Raw genomic sequence first — 16,284 nt, forward strand, 5'->3', positions numbered from 1 at the left:
CAAGCTCCAATGCCATTAATTATCCAATCTGCAACATAGAAATGGATGTATAACAGAGTATTATGAATAGGGAATCAGACTTGTAAGCTTAGTCATTAGATGGCAATATTAGTGACCAGATATGTAGGATATGAAGTCTAAATAACAAAGGTTGTGGGAAGAGGAGAATGTGCATGGCAGTCTTTTTAAGTGTACCCAAAAATTAATATATGGAGCTTTGAGTTAAAAATACTACCTGTACTTCGGGCCAAAAAAGGAAATATCCTAAAATCATTACATTTTGGTTCCTGCTTATGGACCAGTTCAATAACTCCACATAAGAGGTGCAGCCATAATAATTTAACGCATATTTTTTCAATCAACAAAGTGCAAGCTATAATGATACAGATCAACCCAATGGAGTTGGACAATAGATAAAAATGAAAAATCTTTCTACTTAAAATAAATATGAAAGTGCCATGCTCATTACTCCTGAAACAAATACTATCTTGCAGAAACAAAACACTCAAGAAAGTGGCAACTACAAGTTACCATCAAGGATGAGCAAAATACAGTTATAAGTGGTATTAGATAAAGACTACCAAATGCCTCAAAAAATGCAATTGAGATATAATACCATATTTCAGAGCTTGTTATGATGTTGCTATGAACAACAGCCCTTCTTTGAGTTAGTATCAGATTCTGCAACAATAATAGTCTTGCCCTCTTTGATACCAGCTCCTGCAGCCTCCTCTGAAGCAAGAGCTTTCTTACTGATTATCCTGTGAATCTCACCCAGAATTGTTTGAAAAGCTTTCTCAACATTAGTGGCTTCAAGTGCTGATGTCTCTAAAAATGATAAACCTTCTTTCTCAGCAAAGCTCTGAGCATCTTCTGTTGCCACCCCCCGCAGATGCTTCAGATCAGATTTGTTACCCACTAGCATGATCACTATGTTAGAATCTGCATGGTCTCTGAGCTCTTTCAGCCATCTTCCAACATTTTCAAAAGTTGTAGGCTTAGTGATATCATAAACTAGCAAAGCCCCAACAGCTCCTCGATAGTAAGCACTTGTAATTGCTCTGTATCGCTCCTGGCCAGCAGTATCCCATATTTGTGCTTTTACCGTCTTCCCTTCAACCTATAGGAGTATTATAAACAATCAAATATTAAAAAAAAAAACATATAACACAAAACAAATAGTAGTTGTCTTAAATTAAAATGAGATTTGATCAAATAACAGTGTACTATACTTTGTGCAACAACCCATAGAAGAAAATGTTCTCAGGAACTTCTCAGCATCCCAAAAGATAAAGATCAGTAAAAAACTAAAAAAAGAAAAAAAGAAATAATTGATGTTTTTTACATTTAAAGCCATCCTAATTACATAGAGAGAGAGTGAAAGTAAACAAGAGTGTACATCATGAATTTAAAAATGGATTTTTCTCATTAATTTTGAGATTACTGATTACAGAATAAATGACAGCAAGTCAATGAGACCACTAACATTTGTGATGCAACAACAATAAGAAGTCAAAGAATAGCATAATCCTTTGACAGTTTTGTCTAGTAATGACTATGCTCATGAATCATGAATAATAACAGCAGAGTTCCCTGTTATCAAACGCAACAGTCATAATCACTAATCACAATAACGACAGTCATGTTCCCTATTCATGAGGTTTTCAAAACCAATTATACCAGGGGTCTTCACAGCTTTAGATGATAATCCAAGTTGTATAACCCATTTATAAAATTTCTAGAGTAGAATGACCAAAAACTTGTAGGTCTGATGCTAATATAGAAAAAAATACTAATTGACTGTGATATTACCAGTGACGTATCACCAATAATTTATATTGGTGAAAATTTTCATCAAAGATAATTTGAAAAAGTCACAATATTTTCAACATAATGTCAGTAACCCAATGAGAAAAGATATATCGGAATATACTGCAATATTTTAAAGATATCTGCTTCTATACCGAACAACCAACAGATTATATTTATTGCTTATGCTTCAAATGTCCCACAAATAACTAGGTTCTTCCCACATCTCAAGCAACTGTATAAATTGCCATAATGGAAGGATATCATTATGATTATGAAATAATGAGGATAACTCAAATACCAAACTGTAAGAGGTTGAATAATTCTAAAACCAAATACTATAGCATGAAATCATTCTCACAATCAAGGCTGTGGATTATAGGATGTACAGGTGTCAAAACGAAGAGTTAAATTAAAATTTAAGCGAAAAAAACAAAACCCGGTGGAGAGCACCAATGAAATACAACTAAGATATTCATGTTCACAGATGCCAAGATAATTTATACAATAGTTTAATGAAAGAAAAAATAATGTATGTGATGCCCCTTAAACTTATAATTTAATCTGCCTGATAACATCACAAATCTGAAATCAATTTTCCAACTTAGTAGTTCATATGACTTATATCATAAATTCTCATTCCTATAAGATATGAAAAATGATTTACAGAAAATGTGGCCATTTAATCAAATACTCAAATACAAACAATAATAATTAATTTTGGGAAAAATCTTAATCATGATGAAATTATAATCCAGGACTCCTTTTGACTTCACTACCTCTGAATTTCTCCAAAAAGATGGATAACTGCCTCAGAATATAAATGTTCCAACATTCAAGACACAACAATCTTAATGCAAATCGTATGTAGTAGCCTTCCAAGGTTGGATGTGGGATGCAATGGAAGATGTCATACAACATAGAAATGTTACCAGCAGGCATTTATCTAACATGTAAAGGCAGCAGCAAATGGTCTGCTTAGGAACCAGTCAGCCAAAGGTTTGTCAGTTGCATTATAATTATTAACTAAGCTTATCCAGGGTATTTGCCAATGTTTCCTTAAAACTCATAAGAGTAAATATTGGGTATATGTAAGAGAAAGAGGAGCACTACAGAAAACACTTAATCTTGGTTCTCCATCCCACTTTTCAGTTCTTCACTAATAAGACGTCATCATATAGTCCTACCAAGATGCCTCCATGTGGTCCTACTAAAATGCCTCACTTTCATTTAAAAAGGTGGCTTCTTATTGTTGGTTATCCCAGAAAAATGTAGAGAAGTTTGGCACAGTGAACAGGTCTTAAACCAAACAAGTTCTCCATCAAAATTGAAATTATAAGTGTTAAACTACAATAGTTCATGGGACTAAATATCAAACATTGAATATGGTTTAAACCTGCCAATATTTGTGCTAATGCTCACAAGGTTGACATTAAGGTCCCACCATTGAAAGGATATATATATTTTACTACATAAGAACTTATACTGGGAGATTCTACATGATTTTGATACAAGAAAAGAGGTTTAAGAATAATTTCCTAAATCTGAAAAAACTTCACAGAATAAAATACCATAAGATTATTTTTTTTTTTTAAATTATACAATTACATAGAACTACTCCCTTATCATCACAGAACCTCCAATCAGGTTCCTTTTATTTTGCTGACCATATTGATAAAACCCTGAACATCAGTATCCTAAATTATTATAGAATTTGAATGGGTACTCCCAAAGTTGCATGGACATGGATACGGATACGGGATTGGATGCGGATAGAGGATTGGATACGGATATGGCCATTTTTTAAGACCCCCAAAATGGATGCGGTTGGATACAACATTCATAAAAAATATATACACATATTAACACAATTTTCTAAGTTATTAGAGAAGGTTTTCATTACTTCAAAAGCAACATAGACACATAATTGCTACATAAATAATTACAAGTTGACTTAACAATTTACAATATGCAAAAATAGTATTGTTGCATTGGAAGATAACCAAAAAAAATGGGTTGCTGAAATAGAAAACATTTCATTTGTCTTTTGCCCGTTAATGGGAATGCATGTGTTACTCTATCCTTTTGTAAAGACAAAAATGCTGAGTGGGTAAAACCAGAGGAAGGAAGGGTCAAAATTAAATTTGATGGAGCTTCGAAAGGAAACCCCAGGCCTTCGGGGGTGGAATGTGTGGCCACATCTTGGCTATTGGAGCTAAGAAGATTGAGGATGGAACTGATAATGAAGCGGAGGCCAAAGCGACATTGCTCACCGTAAACTTGGCGAGCAATTTATTGATATCAAATCTTCATCTAGAAGGGGACTCGCATATCATTGTTAATTCGATATTAAATGGAGATTCTCAGATATGGAAGATAAATAAATTAATTAAATTAATCAAAGCCAAACTTCAAACTTTTAAAAATTTCAATATAACCCACACCTATAGGAGTGAAAACGGGGTGTCAGGTGTGCTATCAAAATGGGCAGTCGCATTAAATAATAATGATGGTGGTGAAGTTTGGGAGAACTTTTGAGGAGCTTGCATTGATGACAAGTTGGTACGTCCCACAGCCGAGAGATAATTTGGCCAGGGTGTTGGATTTGGCAAGTGCATTAAGAGATTTGAAGCATGTCAAAGGTACTCATGTCATTGGAGAATGAGAAGGCAGTGGTAATTACTTCTCATCTTTCTTGCAAAAACAAGTTGTGGGTAGGTAAGTAGCAGCGGCCATTGAGGCGAATTTCAGCCTGTGAACAAAGAAGCAACAAATGGCCTTCTTTGGGAAAATTAAAGATGACAGAATGAGAAACGTCTTTTCCATCAAAGACCCCATGTTTCTGTAGATTGTCAAAATGCTTTTGGGAAATGAGTTTATGACTGCTAAATACAAATAAAAAACCAAAGTTGACATTGTGTCCATGATATTAGCCTGGTGTTTGGAATTTGGGAGCAAAGAGGATGCTTGTTGGATTATGTATGAATGTGTCAAAGGTCAGTGGTGCTATGGTCTAGAGGCATTCATTGCCATAGCTAATCCTGGAGAGGACTTCAAAGCCAGAGGGGGAGATTGGTTACATGTTGCGGAATTCACCCCTCCGTGGCGACCATTTTTATTATGGCGGGCGTCCAGTGACAAGGAAGATAGATGAGCCCAACCTCATGCCAAATGGAGACACCTAAAAAAGTAACTGCAGGAAAGGAAGGTGAGGATGCCGTCAGGGACAAGGCCAGTGCAAAACATAAGTGTGAAGAAACTAAGATTTTCTAAAGAAGATTACTGGCAAGGACAATAAGGGTGATAAGATTTAAACTTTTTGACAAATTTCGATGCATTTCTAAGAACTTTGAAATTTTGTGCTATATTTTGTGTATTTCAGTCTTAGATGGGCATTAGATTTCTCGAATGGATTGCTATGACTGTATAATTTGAAATTGTAATGTGTACAGGAGTTCCATTCGAAACTATTTATATTTTTTGATCATAGGGGTTGATGAGAATGATGAGAATGGGAACATCAGTAGTAGAAAGATACAGTAATGAATTTTGTATAAATTTTGGAGAATTAAATAAAATTATGCAGGTATATCCTGCCTTTACCAATAAAAAAAACATTTCATTTGTCTTTCTCATTCGGTGTAGGTTTTGTTTATACCAATTTTTTCTTTTTTATTGCATGAATGAAGTTTTTTTTAATTAAATTTAGGAAGATTTACATCAAATTTTAAAAAAGTAAATCACATAGTATTTGGCAAGGTTGGAAAATCAAGGTTTTTTGGGCATGCATGGGTACAATATCCGTTGTGTATCTGGGCCATATTCATTTCGGATATGGGGATACACGTGCCCAAGGAGGGACAGAGGAGTATTCAGCTACTCTAGATACTCCTAGTAAAATCATTACACTAAAAATTTCAACGTAAAAATATTTTGAAACAAAATTACCCCATTACAGGGAGGAAGAAGGGGCAGGGCTTTCCCTCAAGAACCCTTAGTTGAACAAAATATTTTGGAAGGTTATAAAAATATTTATGCACTGGATAATATAGAAAAGCAGTTCCTTGTCAATGGAAAAAGGTTACTCATAAATCCACAAGAGCGTGGTGTTGTTCAAAGAGATATCAAAAATGCAAAAGACACACAAAGTTGCATATTCAGTAGCCTGTACCAAAACCGAACCTGCTTGAATGTGGCCCAAGTGGAAGTTTCAACTTTAAGGGAATAAATATTAGATACTGTGCTGGCACACAAGTTTAGTCAATTATTCTCAATATATGTAATGTCTCGTTTTTGAAATAGGATTTAATAATAAATAATAATAAAATTAAAATATAAAAGAATAAAAATATAATATAGTATAATTAAAATTTAATTAAGTTTAATGAATGATCAAAAGGCATGAAATGAAGAGTTGTGACTCCCTCAAACATGAGATATTGAAGGGAGAGGAGTTCATCTGAAGGGGGATATGGAGGAGGGAAGGAAGAATGGAGCATGTGAATCTCGGAAGGATTAATGGAAAAAGAAAGGAATGGGAAGAAAATAAGGTTGTGACTCTTTCAAAGGGCAGAAATTATGAAGGGGTGTACTCTTTCAAAGGGTGGTAATTATAAAAGATTGTGACACTTGCAAAGGGAAGACATGATGAAGAGGTTTGAATTCTCCTTCACATTGGAAGATATAAAGGGGAGAAGGTTTCATTTGAGGAAGACATCCAAGGGAGATCCATTAGGAAAATAATTTATTATTCTCAAAAGGCAGCAATGGAAGGTGATGACTCAATTCTTATGAAAGATGGTGACCTTTTCACCAATAAAGTATAAAGGAGGAATCATTCCAAGCATTCACGGATCACTTATCAATCATCACTCATCACTTTGTAAATTCAACATTCATTCAATCATCATTCACCAATATAGCAAATCACCAAATCAAAGAAAATCATTCAATCATCAATTGGGAATAAAGGAGCCAAGCAAACAAACCAACAATCAATTCTTCCATCAATTCAATCAGTCTAATATCAATCATTCAAACATCAATATTTAAGCATCAACCATTCTATCATCAAATGATTCAAATATCAATCATTCAAGCATCAATTCATTAAGGTATCATTTAAGCATCCACTCATCAATCCTTCAAGAAATGATGATAAAGAGAAATCAAGCAATCAGTGATACTCTAGAAAGACTCCTCGAGCAATTGGTTTTGAATTTAAGGAAGTTTCTTGCAAATAGGAAGAATGGCCAGCCTTTCAAGTTCATGAGAGTTGAAGTATTGGCCTTTCTTCATCAAGCACGCCACCCCAAGATGGATGGATTGGAGATCCTACGATGTTCGTGGGTTGGGAGGCAAATGAGTGCTCCTGGGCTTGTTGAGAAAGGCAGTCTCCATACGTCTTATCAAGCACACCACCCCAAGATGGATGGATTCGAGGTTCTGCTATGCTTGTGGGATGGAAGGTGAATGAGTGCTCCTGGGCTTGATCGAGAAGGACGGTCAGCCTCCATGGTGGACTGAAGAATGGAATGGATCAAAAAAATCATTCCATGCTCTCGCAATATAAGGATGACCATCCTTGAGATTGTGGTTTGCAAGAATTTCTAATGAATTCTTAGTATGGTTGACTATAAAAATATGCCATGATGTATTAATCATGATATTAATGGTGCTATGATTTATTGATGTTCAATAAGACAGTCCGAAGGAGAGTTATTGCAGAAAAAATCAAGATAAAGTTCTATCTTCTGAATTATTCTAAGAATTTTAAGTTGAATTTTATAATGAAATGTCTTCAGTTTTGATAAAATTATATTTATAAATATATTGTGATTCTCTTCTTAAATTGGAATTGTTGTTTTAGGGCAAAAATTACGAATATCCCAAGAAGGGACATTACAAAATGTCACTTGGTAAAGCATTAATGGCCCCTTAAGATTTTAATATGAGCTTCCGCATCAAATGGACATTGCGAACTCCTCAACTTGTCTTTAAGTGCATAAAAAAGAGGACATTTGCATGGCTTCTCATATTACATGACATGGTAGTGCATAATATGAAATTTGACTCACACTTTCTCTTAAGCATGCTTAAGCATTCAAATAATATTAAGCCAACATGGTATTGGTAGTCTTTTCCAAAATACAACATAATACTTGTGAAGCTGCTACGTTTCTTTTAACCAATCGCCTTTGGTGCTGATGGAACCAATTAATGTTCTCAGTGCTCTTGACTCTTGAGACTACCTACCGACAGTGCATTCATAAATTGGTCTTTACCGAAAATAGATCTGTACCTCTGAATTACAACAGTCATAAGAATTTTGGCCTGCAATCATTCTCATTCCCCACAACTTTATGTGGGAATCTGAATAAAACAGAGAACTTTCAATCTTTACTTGGAACAACACATCCAAGTTGTTCGTTTTGATATATACGGATCTAGAAGCTAACTGAAACATCATACGTTAGAGGTTTAAAGGTTACTTTCTTCCATGGTAATATAATTCTGGAGGAATGGTGTTTGGCATTAAATGAAAATTATTCAAATTTAAATGCTCCAACTTTACAATGTTGCAGAGTTTTGAGTCTCTGATCAAAATGCAGGTGCTTGCTTATGGATATGTTGTAAAAATTCATACCAACATCAAACTCTTTTCTTCATTAGTCATCACAGAAAGTAGGCAGAAGATTTATGGTAGTAGACTCCCCAATAGTTGCTGTTGTTATGAGAAGAACGTCAAAGTAGTATCAACATCCACGATTCTCAAGATTCTGTAATCTGATTGGATAAAAATTTATGTTTTTCCATTAAGAGAAGATTCTAACTATGTGAGTTCCTTGATATTTCCTGGGACTGTATCTAGTATCTCCTTAATAAAAGATCAATTGGGTCCACCTCAAATGTATCAGTTTGCTCAGAAATGATGTTTTCCATCTATGTCTGCATCCAATGATGGTGGCTAAGATTGTTTTTTGGACTAAATCGAGTATTCTTCTTTTTCCAGGACATGGCAGCAAAAATCTTTTGGAGAAAAAATCAGCAAACCAAAGTACTTTCTTAAAAAATCGGGATTTAAACAGGAAAAATTTTGATTTTAAAATGAAAGTAAAAAAATGTGGAAAAAACAAAAAAAAAATTCTTATTTTTGAGATAAGGCATATCAATAGCATAGAGATTAATAGCAAATAAAATTGAGAGTTTAGCCCATGAATTGTGGGACATAATTTTTTGTTGTTTATGTTCATATTGCTGATTACGTTGTATTGCACAATGCCTACTTCGTTGTGCATAAATAATAACTAAATGCTGAAAGTTTTCAAATTTCAATTGCAATCTAGTTTGTACAAAGTCAAACTATAAACTAACTACAAAGTTCCAAAAAATAAGATTTGTTTGCAATGGATCATTGATTCATTTGCAAATCATTAACAGGGCAGAATTTGACATGACAATACCAGAGTGGAATCTAAATATTCTAAGATGTGTTTGAATTAATGACATCAGTTCATTCACTAAGCTATATTACTGAAATTTGTTCAACAATGAGCAGAATTTGAAGCACAGTTGGACTGTATAAAGAAATATACCAAACTTGAGGTGAAAATAACATAAATAGTGTGGATTTCACTTGAGTTCAAGACAACAAAATAATGCCAATGAAGGTAGTAGGTAGTATGTTAGAGAAATTTAGATTGAATTAGTATTATTCATTTTGATTTGATGGGTAATTTAGATTAAAATGGAATCATTCATTTTGATTTGAAGAGTAATTAGATTGAAATAGAATCATTCAATTTTATTTGATTATTGCTTGAGATTAAGACCAAACTTCAAGAAAACATGTGTAAGTTAACAGAGCAGTGATTTAATTGAAGGTAAATGTGAATGGACTACTCTGTGTGGTATATGAATCTAACTTACTGAAATGAACAGAAAGTAGGGTTCAACTGGATCATCTGCTAGGCTGTGCTTCAGACTGAACTCAGCAAAATAAAATGTGACTTTTCTTTTATGTGAATGCCTATTGCCAGAATTATGATGTCATTCATAATTGACAATGTGGTTAGATACTGAAGAGATTGAGAATTATAGATAGAATATTACTGCATTTAATATCAACAAATCAAAATATGGATATGTGACATCAAGTTGCAGATGTGTCTCTCATAAACCATTACCACTTTTGAGGTTCACAAGACAAGATGCAGGTGAACCTCAACTGGGATAAAATGGAAGAATTGTCGATGACTCATTGCCAAGATCATAGCTAAGCAAAAAAATTAAGAGCAGACAAATCCTACAGAAATGGTCTTGACATAACACAATGTGACTGGACATTGGTCAGACTGTGTCAACATTTGATGGTGTCAAAGGATACTGCAATGTCTAAGCAGGTGAAAACAGAGAACTATATAGCTGCAATTAGTAAAATACAGTGTATACCATGCAACTGATCTAAAATAGGCAGACACAAACTGCAATTTTATTGTTTGCAAAAACGCTACTCAAATAGACTGAGCTCATGATAACACGATGTTAGTTTGCATTACAAAGAGTTAGTTTAAGCATAAGGGGGTGAAAACAGACCAGTATATAACTACAATGGATAAGATTATTGAAATACAGTGCATACCATGTAACTGATCTAGGATAGGCAGATACAAACTGCAAATCAATCGCTTGAAAAAATGCCACTGAGACTGAGCTCATTATACCAAAATGTTAGTTGGCATTACAAAGACTTAATTTAAACAAAAAATATATATATGTTGACATTATAGAGATGTTTCAATATAAAAAGATATGAGTGAATATTATTGATACAGACATTAAACTAAGAATAACAAAAGAAGGACAGATTCTAAAGACATTGAGTTGAAGTAGACAAGATGATGGTGCCTGCCACAGACAATCCCACACAAGAAGATGCTATCGTGTGCTTGAGTAATTCCAGAACAAAAAAGTGTTGGTGCGTGGTGCTAAAATTGAATTCCACAAACAAGACATGAGTGGATGTCACCAAATTTAAGTTTTAACAAGGAAACATCAGTGGATTCTTGAACTGCCTTACTTGATGGTGGCACATATATTTTGAACCCATTTGTATTTCCTCATTGAGTTAGGCGCTGGATGATCACCATTTATTTTGACAAACGAGTTATATGGCATTGATGTACTTCAGAACCTTGATAAGTGATGCCAAGCTCGGGTGCTAGTTGATACATTGCTGAATGAAAGTAGATTTAGTATTCCACAACACTTCACAAAAATCAGGATGCCAGTGTGGGTGCATGCTACTGAAATTCAGTCTGAAAGAAACAAGTAGTGAAAAGAACAGAAATGGCATTTTCAGTCCAAAAGTGCAACATACACAGAGACTACTGAAATTGGTTTCGCAAAACAAGATAGGGTAGTATCCTATCCGCATTGATTTCAAACCAAACATGAGTTGGGTCTGAGCTATACTCAGATTGAGCTTAAAAATAAAAATGTGGATGGATCCTGCAAAGATTGTGTTCAACATAACTGTGGATTGTAATTTTCAAGACCTTTCCTCGAAACTAGAGATCCCAACCACACACTAGCTCTGTCTCTGACATCAAATTGAAAACTTTAGAAAGCTCAGAATAAAGACCGTGTGAGCTACCCTGCATCTTGTATTTATAGACGTTTGTGTATCCTACTCAGACTGATCTCAAGAAAACCTGATGTGGGTGGATTCTCCTAAGATCGCATTCAATATAACAGCAATCGCAATTCAGAGAGTTTCACAAATGCAGGGCAGAGTTAAATCTGCGATTGAAGTCAATAAAACAAGGTGAGACACCAAATTTACAGAAATGCAGTTCAACACTAATAGACATTGCCAGATACAAACCAAAATTTAGCCCACGGGAAACACTTAGAGTTCGATCTCCTCCAGATTCTCTAACATAAAACCAAAGAAGAAGAAGAAAAATCTAAAGATCTCCATATCAAGTTAACAAACAAAAATTGAAAGCACAATCATTCAAACTCAATGGGCAGTCCCCTAAACCCGAAACAAACCATATGGGTTTTGCCAGATTTGAAATGGGTATACTTAAAAAGTTAAAAGAGGGTGAATAAAAGATCTGTGTACCTGAACGGTCCGAGTTGCGAACTCCACACCTATGGTGGATTTTGACTCAAGGCAGAATTCATTGCGAGTGAATCTGGAAAGCAGATTGGACTTCCCAACTCCTGAATCTCCAATCAATACCACTTTGAAAAGATAATCATACTCATCATCTGCTCTCCTGGCCATTTAAAACCTATCTGAAACACAGAAAAATAGATCAGAATTTTGTGGGTATGGAAGATGGATTTTAGGTGGTCTATGATGAGATCTGAGCAGGAGCAATTTTGAAGGGCGAGGGAGTTGTGAAGTGATGCTTCTTAGTCGGAAAAAGGAATAGACAGTGGTTTAAAAAATAGAATTTAATAACAAATAATGAACCTATGACAGGTGTATAGAAAGTCATGTAGCAACATGTTCTGTTCATATTGTATGACTTGATTAAACTTGTGCTTGGTGAAAAGCATCCTATGGTGGAGGAGGCCGGTTTTAGGCCGGTTTTCTTTTCAGAAGAACTGGGATCTTTTCTTTTACTTTAGGTTAGTCTAATATGATAATCATTTTTTTATAGAATAAATTATTTTAGTTTGTATTAAAGGATTTACACACCTCGTATTTGTGTTTGCTTTGAGTGAGCTGAATTTGAACTTTTCGAATTTATATTTTTTGAATTCATACATCTTTATCTAAAGTTATTTTAAGATAAGGTGCTCTTTTAAATTCCTTTTTATCTTTCTATTCCCTAGAATTTAAGTTGGAAAAATATAATATTTAATTAAGTTTTAAATTTATATTAAAGAAGAAAAGTTGTTTGGAAATTCTAGATTTTGATTACAAATAAGTATTAGAGAGTGTAGTATTTTTTATAGTTAAAGTAATATTATTTTTGTTTTATTTTGTATTAAAAGTAAAGGGGAAATTAAGGATCTCTACCTTTACAAAAGCTAAACAATAAAGTCAAAATAGGTCCTAAAAAGGAGACCATCAAAGTGTCTATTATACAAACAAACAGTAAAAGAGGAAAAATATTAACATCGTAAAATCAAGAACGCATCACAATATAAATATCAATATCAACCACTAATACCATAAATACAAGTTGAATAGAGGGAGAACAACCCAACCCTTGAAAATTGAGAGTTGTCTCCCTTTGTTCAAAAATTAGATGCAAATTATCCTTGAGTAGTAAAGTCTAAGACTAATGAGCAATAGTGTTCTTCTCATTTTATTTTGCTCTAGATATCTCGTCAAGGATCTTCATGTTGGAAGAAGTGTTATCTAGGCATGATTTTCTCAACTTAAGGGCATTAGTATTTGACCCCTCCAATTCATTGAATTTTCTTTTGAGTGAGACCATTTTGTTTTATGTGGCTTTTATCATTTTGTGGTTAAAATAGCAAGTAATGTAGGTAAAAGGTTTTCTATTAATTTTAATGAACACATTAATTTTGTTGTCATTATTAGCATCAATAGTTTGATTTTCATTCCTTCTCTAATTTCTCTCTCATCTTTATTATGTTTCTAGGGAAGATGTTTAACCATGTCCTTATTTTTTCATATGAACCTCATCTCTCTCCTCAACAATAGTAATGGCATTATTCTTCTTATCCTTCCTATTGTGAATAGGATAGAGTCTACTACAACACAAAATTACACCAATGTCCAAAATTATCTTCCTAGTGTTCAAAAAAAAAATTCATCCGACTAGAAGTAATACGAGAAGACTTTCTAGTAGCAACACTATTGCCACCAACTCTCTTTATAAGGCCTTGGGTTTTAGGGCTACCAACAACCATGTTGCAATTTTTTTACCTTTTCTGACAATTCTACTCATCCCTTCTAAATCAAGATGAGAAAGGGGACTAAAAGTCATTTTAGAATTTGTGGGTTCCATATTGCCCTTTTGAAACTCAAGGCTCATTAAAGGAGAGTGAAACTCAAGGGTTGGTGAGGGGGAAACCACAATGTAACTAACATTTTCTCTACCTTTCCATGAGTTGGGTTAATGTTATTCACCTCAAGATGATGAAAACAACAATACTAAATAATTATTAAGACAATAGTGGTAATGATAAAAGATGAGACCCTAATGCAGCAACAAGCTTGTTTAATATAGAAATTTTGCCTACAAATTGTGATGGAGGTGGCACAATAAAAAAAAATGGAAAATGTAGACACACTAGAACCACCCTTCAAGAGTGAATTACTTGATTAAAAATAGACTCATTTTGTTCCAAAAGGGTAGAGATCCTCCCTTTTAAAATCATTCTAATGTTTAGTAAGTTGTTCATCTCTAACAAGGAAGGAATTGATTTAGTTCATCACTTTGTTGTTGCCCATTATTCTAACCCTCAAACCATTAGTGATCAATCTTATGACATTTCCTAATAGCCTTCCAATGGCTTCAAATTTTACACTTTTAATTTTCACCTTCCTAGTGATCCAAGTTTGAACATATTGAATGGGAAGAGCTAAGCCAAAATCGTACATAGACTCAAAATAAGCAATCACACACCTTTACTAAAGATGTCCTAAATATCCTAGTTTAATATAGTATCTTCACAAAAAGAGTGCTTGACCCTCACTATATCTCCACCTATGGTAGAGACAACTTCAATGGTTACTTCAATTTATATAATATTGACCAAGTTTTAAAAAAGAAAATGAGGAACAAAGAAGGGATAATTATGAGGCTAACTATTAGTTATATTTCAAGGACAATCATTTTCAGCCTATCACGATGATCTTGGTTCATCGTATCATTTCCACCACTTTGCTAAAATTAATGGTGATATGAAAAATTTCTTGGGGTTATTTTATTTTTCCTTGTGACCTTAACCAACACTTTAATGTTATGATGATTTTGAAACAAGTGGGGATGATCACCAAATAAACTTAATGACACAAAGTGATTAACATCAATAGATCATAAATATCAAGGTACACGATGACCTTGAAAGGTCCATGACCCAACCATAGATTCTTAGATATTATTAAGCCTCAATCAAACATCTTATTTAGATATATATTTTCCAATTCATTGAGGAACAATATGTGAAGGAACATAATGGACCACTGAGAGGGGGGTGAATCAGTGGTAATCAAAAACTTTAACTTCTAAATGATCTAGGCTTTAATAACAATAGTCATAAAATTATGACCATAGATATTAAACACATTTAAACACACACACACACACACACACACACACAAAATGTAATCCCATAACACAAGATGTGCGAGGAAAACCCAATGTGTGAAAAACCTAGGTGAGAATAGTTGTTGGAGTCTACTGCTCCAATCCAACCTCACAAATAAAATTGATTACAATGTTTAGGGCACCAACCCAAGGAGCACCAACCCCTAAAGTTTATGGGCACCAACCCAAAGGAGCACCAACCCCTAGCTCTGAGCACCCACTCAGAGACTTTACAATGAACATGTAAACAAAAATAGTGTATGCACCTTGTTACAATTGAAATATTATAACTCACTCAGTTTCTCTTTGCACTTGAGATTGGCTTGACTATTTTCTGCTCTCAGAACTTATGTTGTCAATCTTAGTCCTCTGCTCTGATCATCTCTCCTTCTTTGCCTCTTTGTCTTGGCTCTGCACGCTGCTACTCCCTATTTTCCTCTCTTGTTTGAACACATTTCTATTTCTACCTTCAACCTTATTGCACTTCCACCTTGCTTCTCTTCCACATTGTTGCACTTACACCACATAGTTTAAATACACGTCTCTATTCTTGCAAAGTTTTACACTTACTCGCTTGCAACTCACTTTTTCTTCTCTCTTCAACTTCTTCTATTAACCCACTAGCTACATTTAGTGGTAATCTACGTACAGCTAAGATTTTTCCCTCCAAAAGAAAAATCAAACAAAATCTTCTCAAGTTGCAACATGATTTGTCTTGTCTCATCACTCAAGTCTGGTAGACGTCCACATTTAATGCTACCTTTTCTTCTTCTTTCAGTAACCTCTACAATAATTCGACCACCTTCTATCTTGGCACACACAAATCTTCCCGCCAACAAGAATTTTAAAAGTCTTCTTGAGTTTCCTATAAATTTGCCACATAATCCGATATGCCTGCTAATTTAGCAACCTCAACCGCCACTATACTTATATTACTAAAATTAGTAATCTCTATCTGCATATAAGATCTGATATTCTGCCTCTTTCGATCACCTCAAACCCTTCAACCATCTATAACAGATTCACCATTAACGAAATCTCCATCTTCTTGCATATATAGGATCGACTACACCTGCCTTCTTAAATGAACTTTTTGTAGTCACTGACATCGACATATATGATTCATCTTCTGATCCCTGGAAGTCACGTGTCTTCATTTTTAGTGTCCAAA

General features: G+C 34.3%; 1 protein-coding gene across 1 annotated transcript; it reads right to left on the bottom strand.

The window, feature by feature from the left end:
• Positions 1-414: 414 nt before the first annotated feature.
• LOC131066994 (ras-related protein RABA2a) lies at positions 415-12,301 on the bottom strand. Its single transcript, XM_058001904.2, has 2 exons — positions 11,939-12,301; positions 415-1,120 (listed from the first exon to the last, which is right to left on the bottom strand). Exons 1-2 carry the CDS (start codon positions 12,101-12,103, stop codon positions 644-646), a joined length of 642 nt encoding a protein of 213 aa, XP_057857887.1. The 5' UTR covers positions 12,104-12,301; the 3' UTR covers positions 415-643.
• Positions 12,302-16,284: the final 3,983 nt, after the last annotated feature.

The sequence above is a fragment of the Cryptomeria japonica genome, chromosome 3 (assembly GCF_030272615.1).
Source record: "Cryptomeria japonica chromosome 3, Sugi_1.0, whole genome shotgun sequence".
NCBI lineage: Eukaryota > Viridiplantae > Streptophyta > Pinopsida > Cupressales > Cupressaceae > Cryptomeria > Cryptomeria japonica.

Excerpts from the sequence above, each read along its gene's own strand:
- LOC131066994 (XM_058001904.2), bottom strand. The coding sequence starts at position 12,103 with ATGGCCAGGAGAGCAGATGATGAGTATGATTATCTTTTCAAAGTGGTA. Across the intron at positions 1,121-11,938 it reads TCGCAACTCGGACCGTTCAG|GTTGAAGGGAAGACGGTAAA; the intron begins GTACACAGATCT and ends ATACTCCTATAG.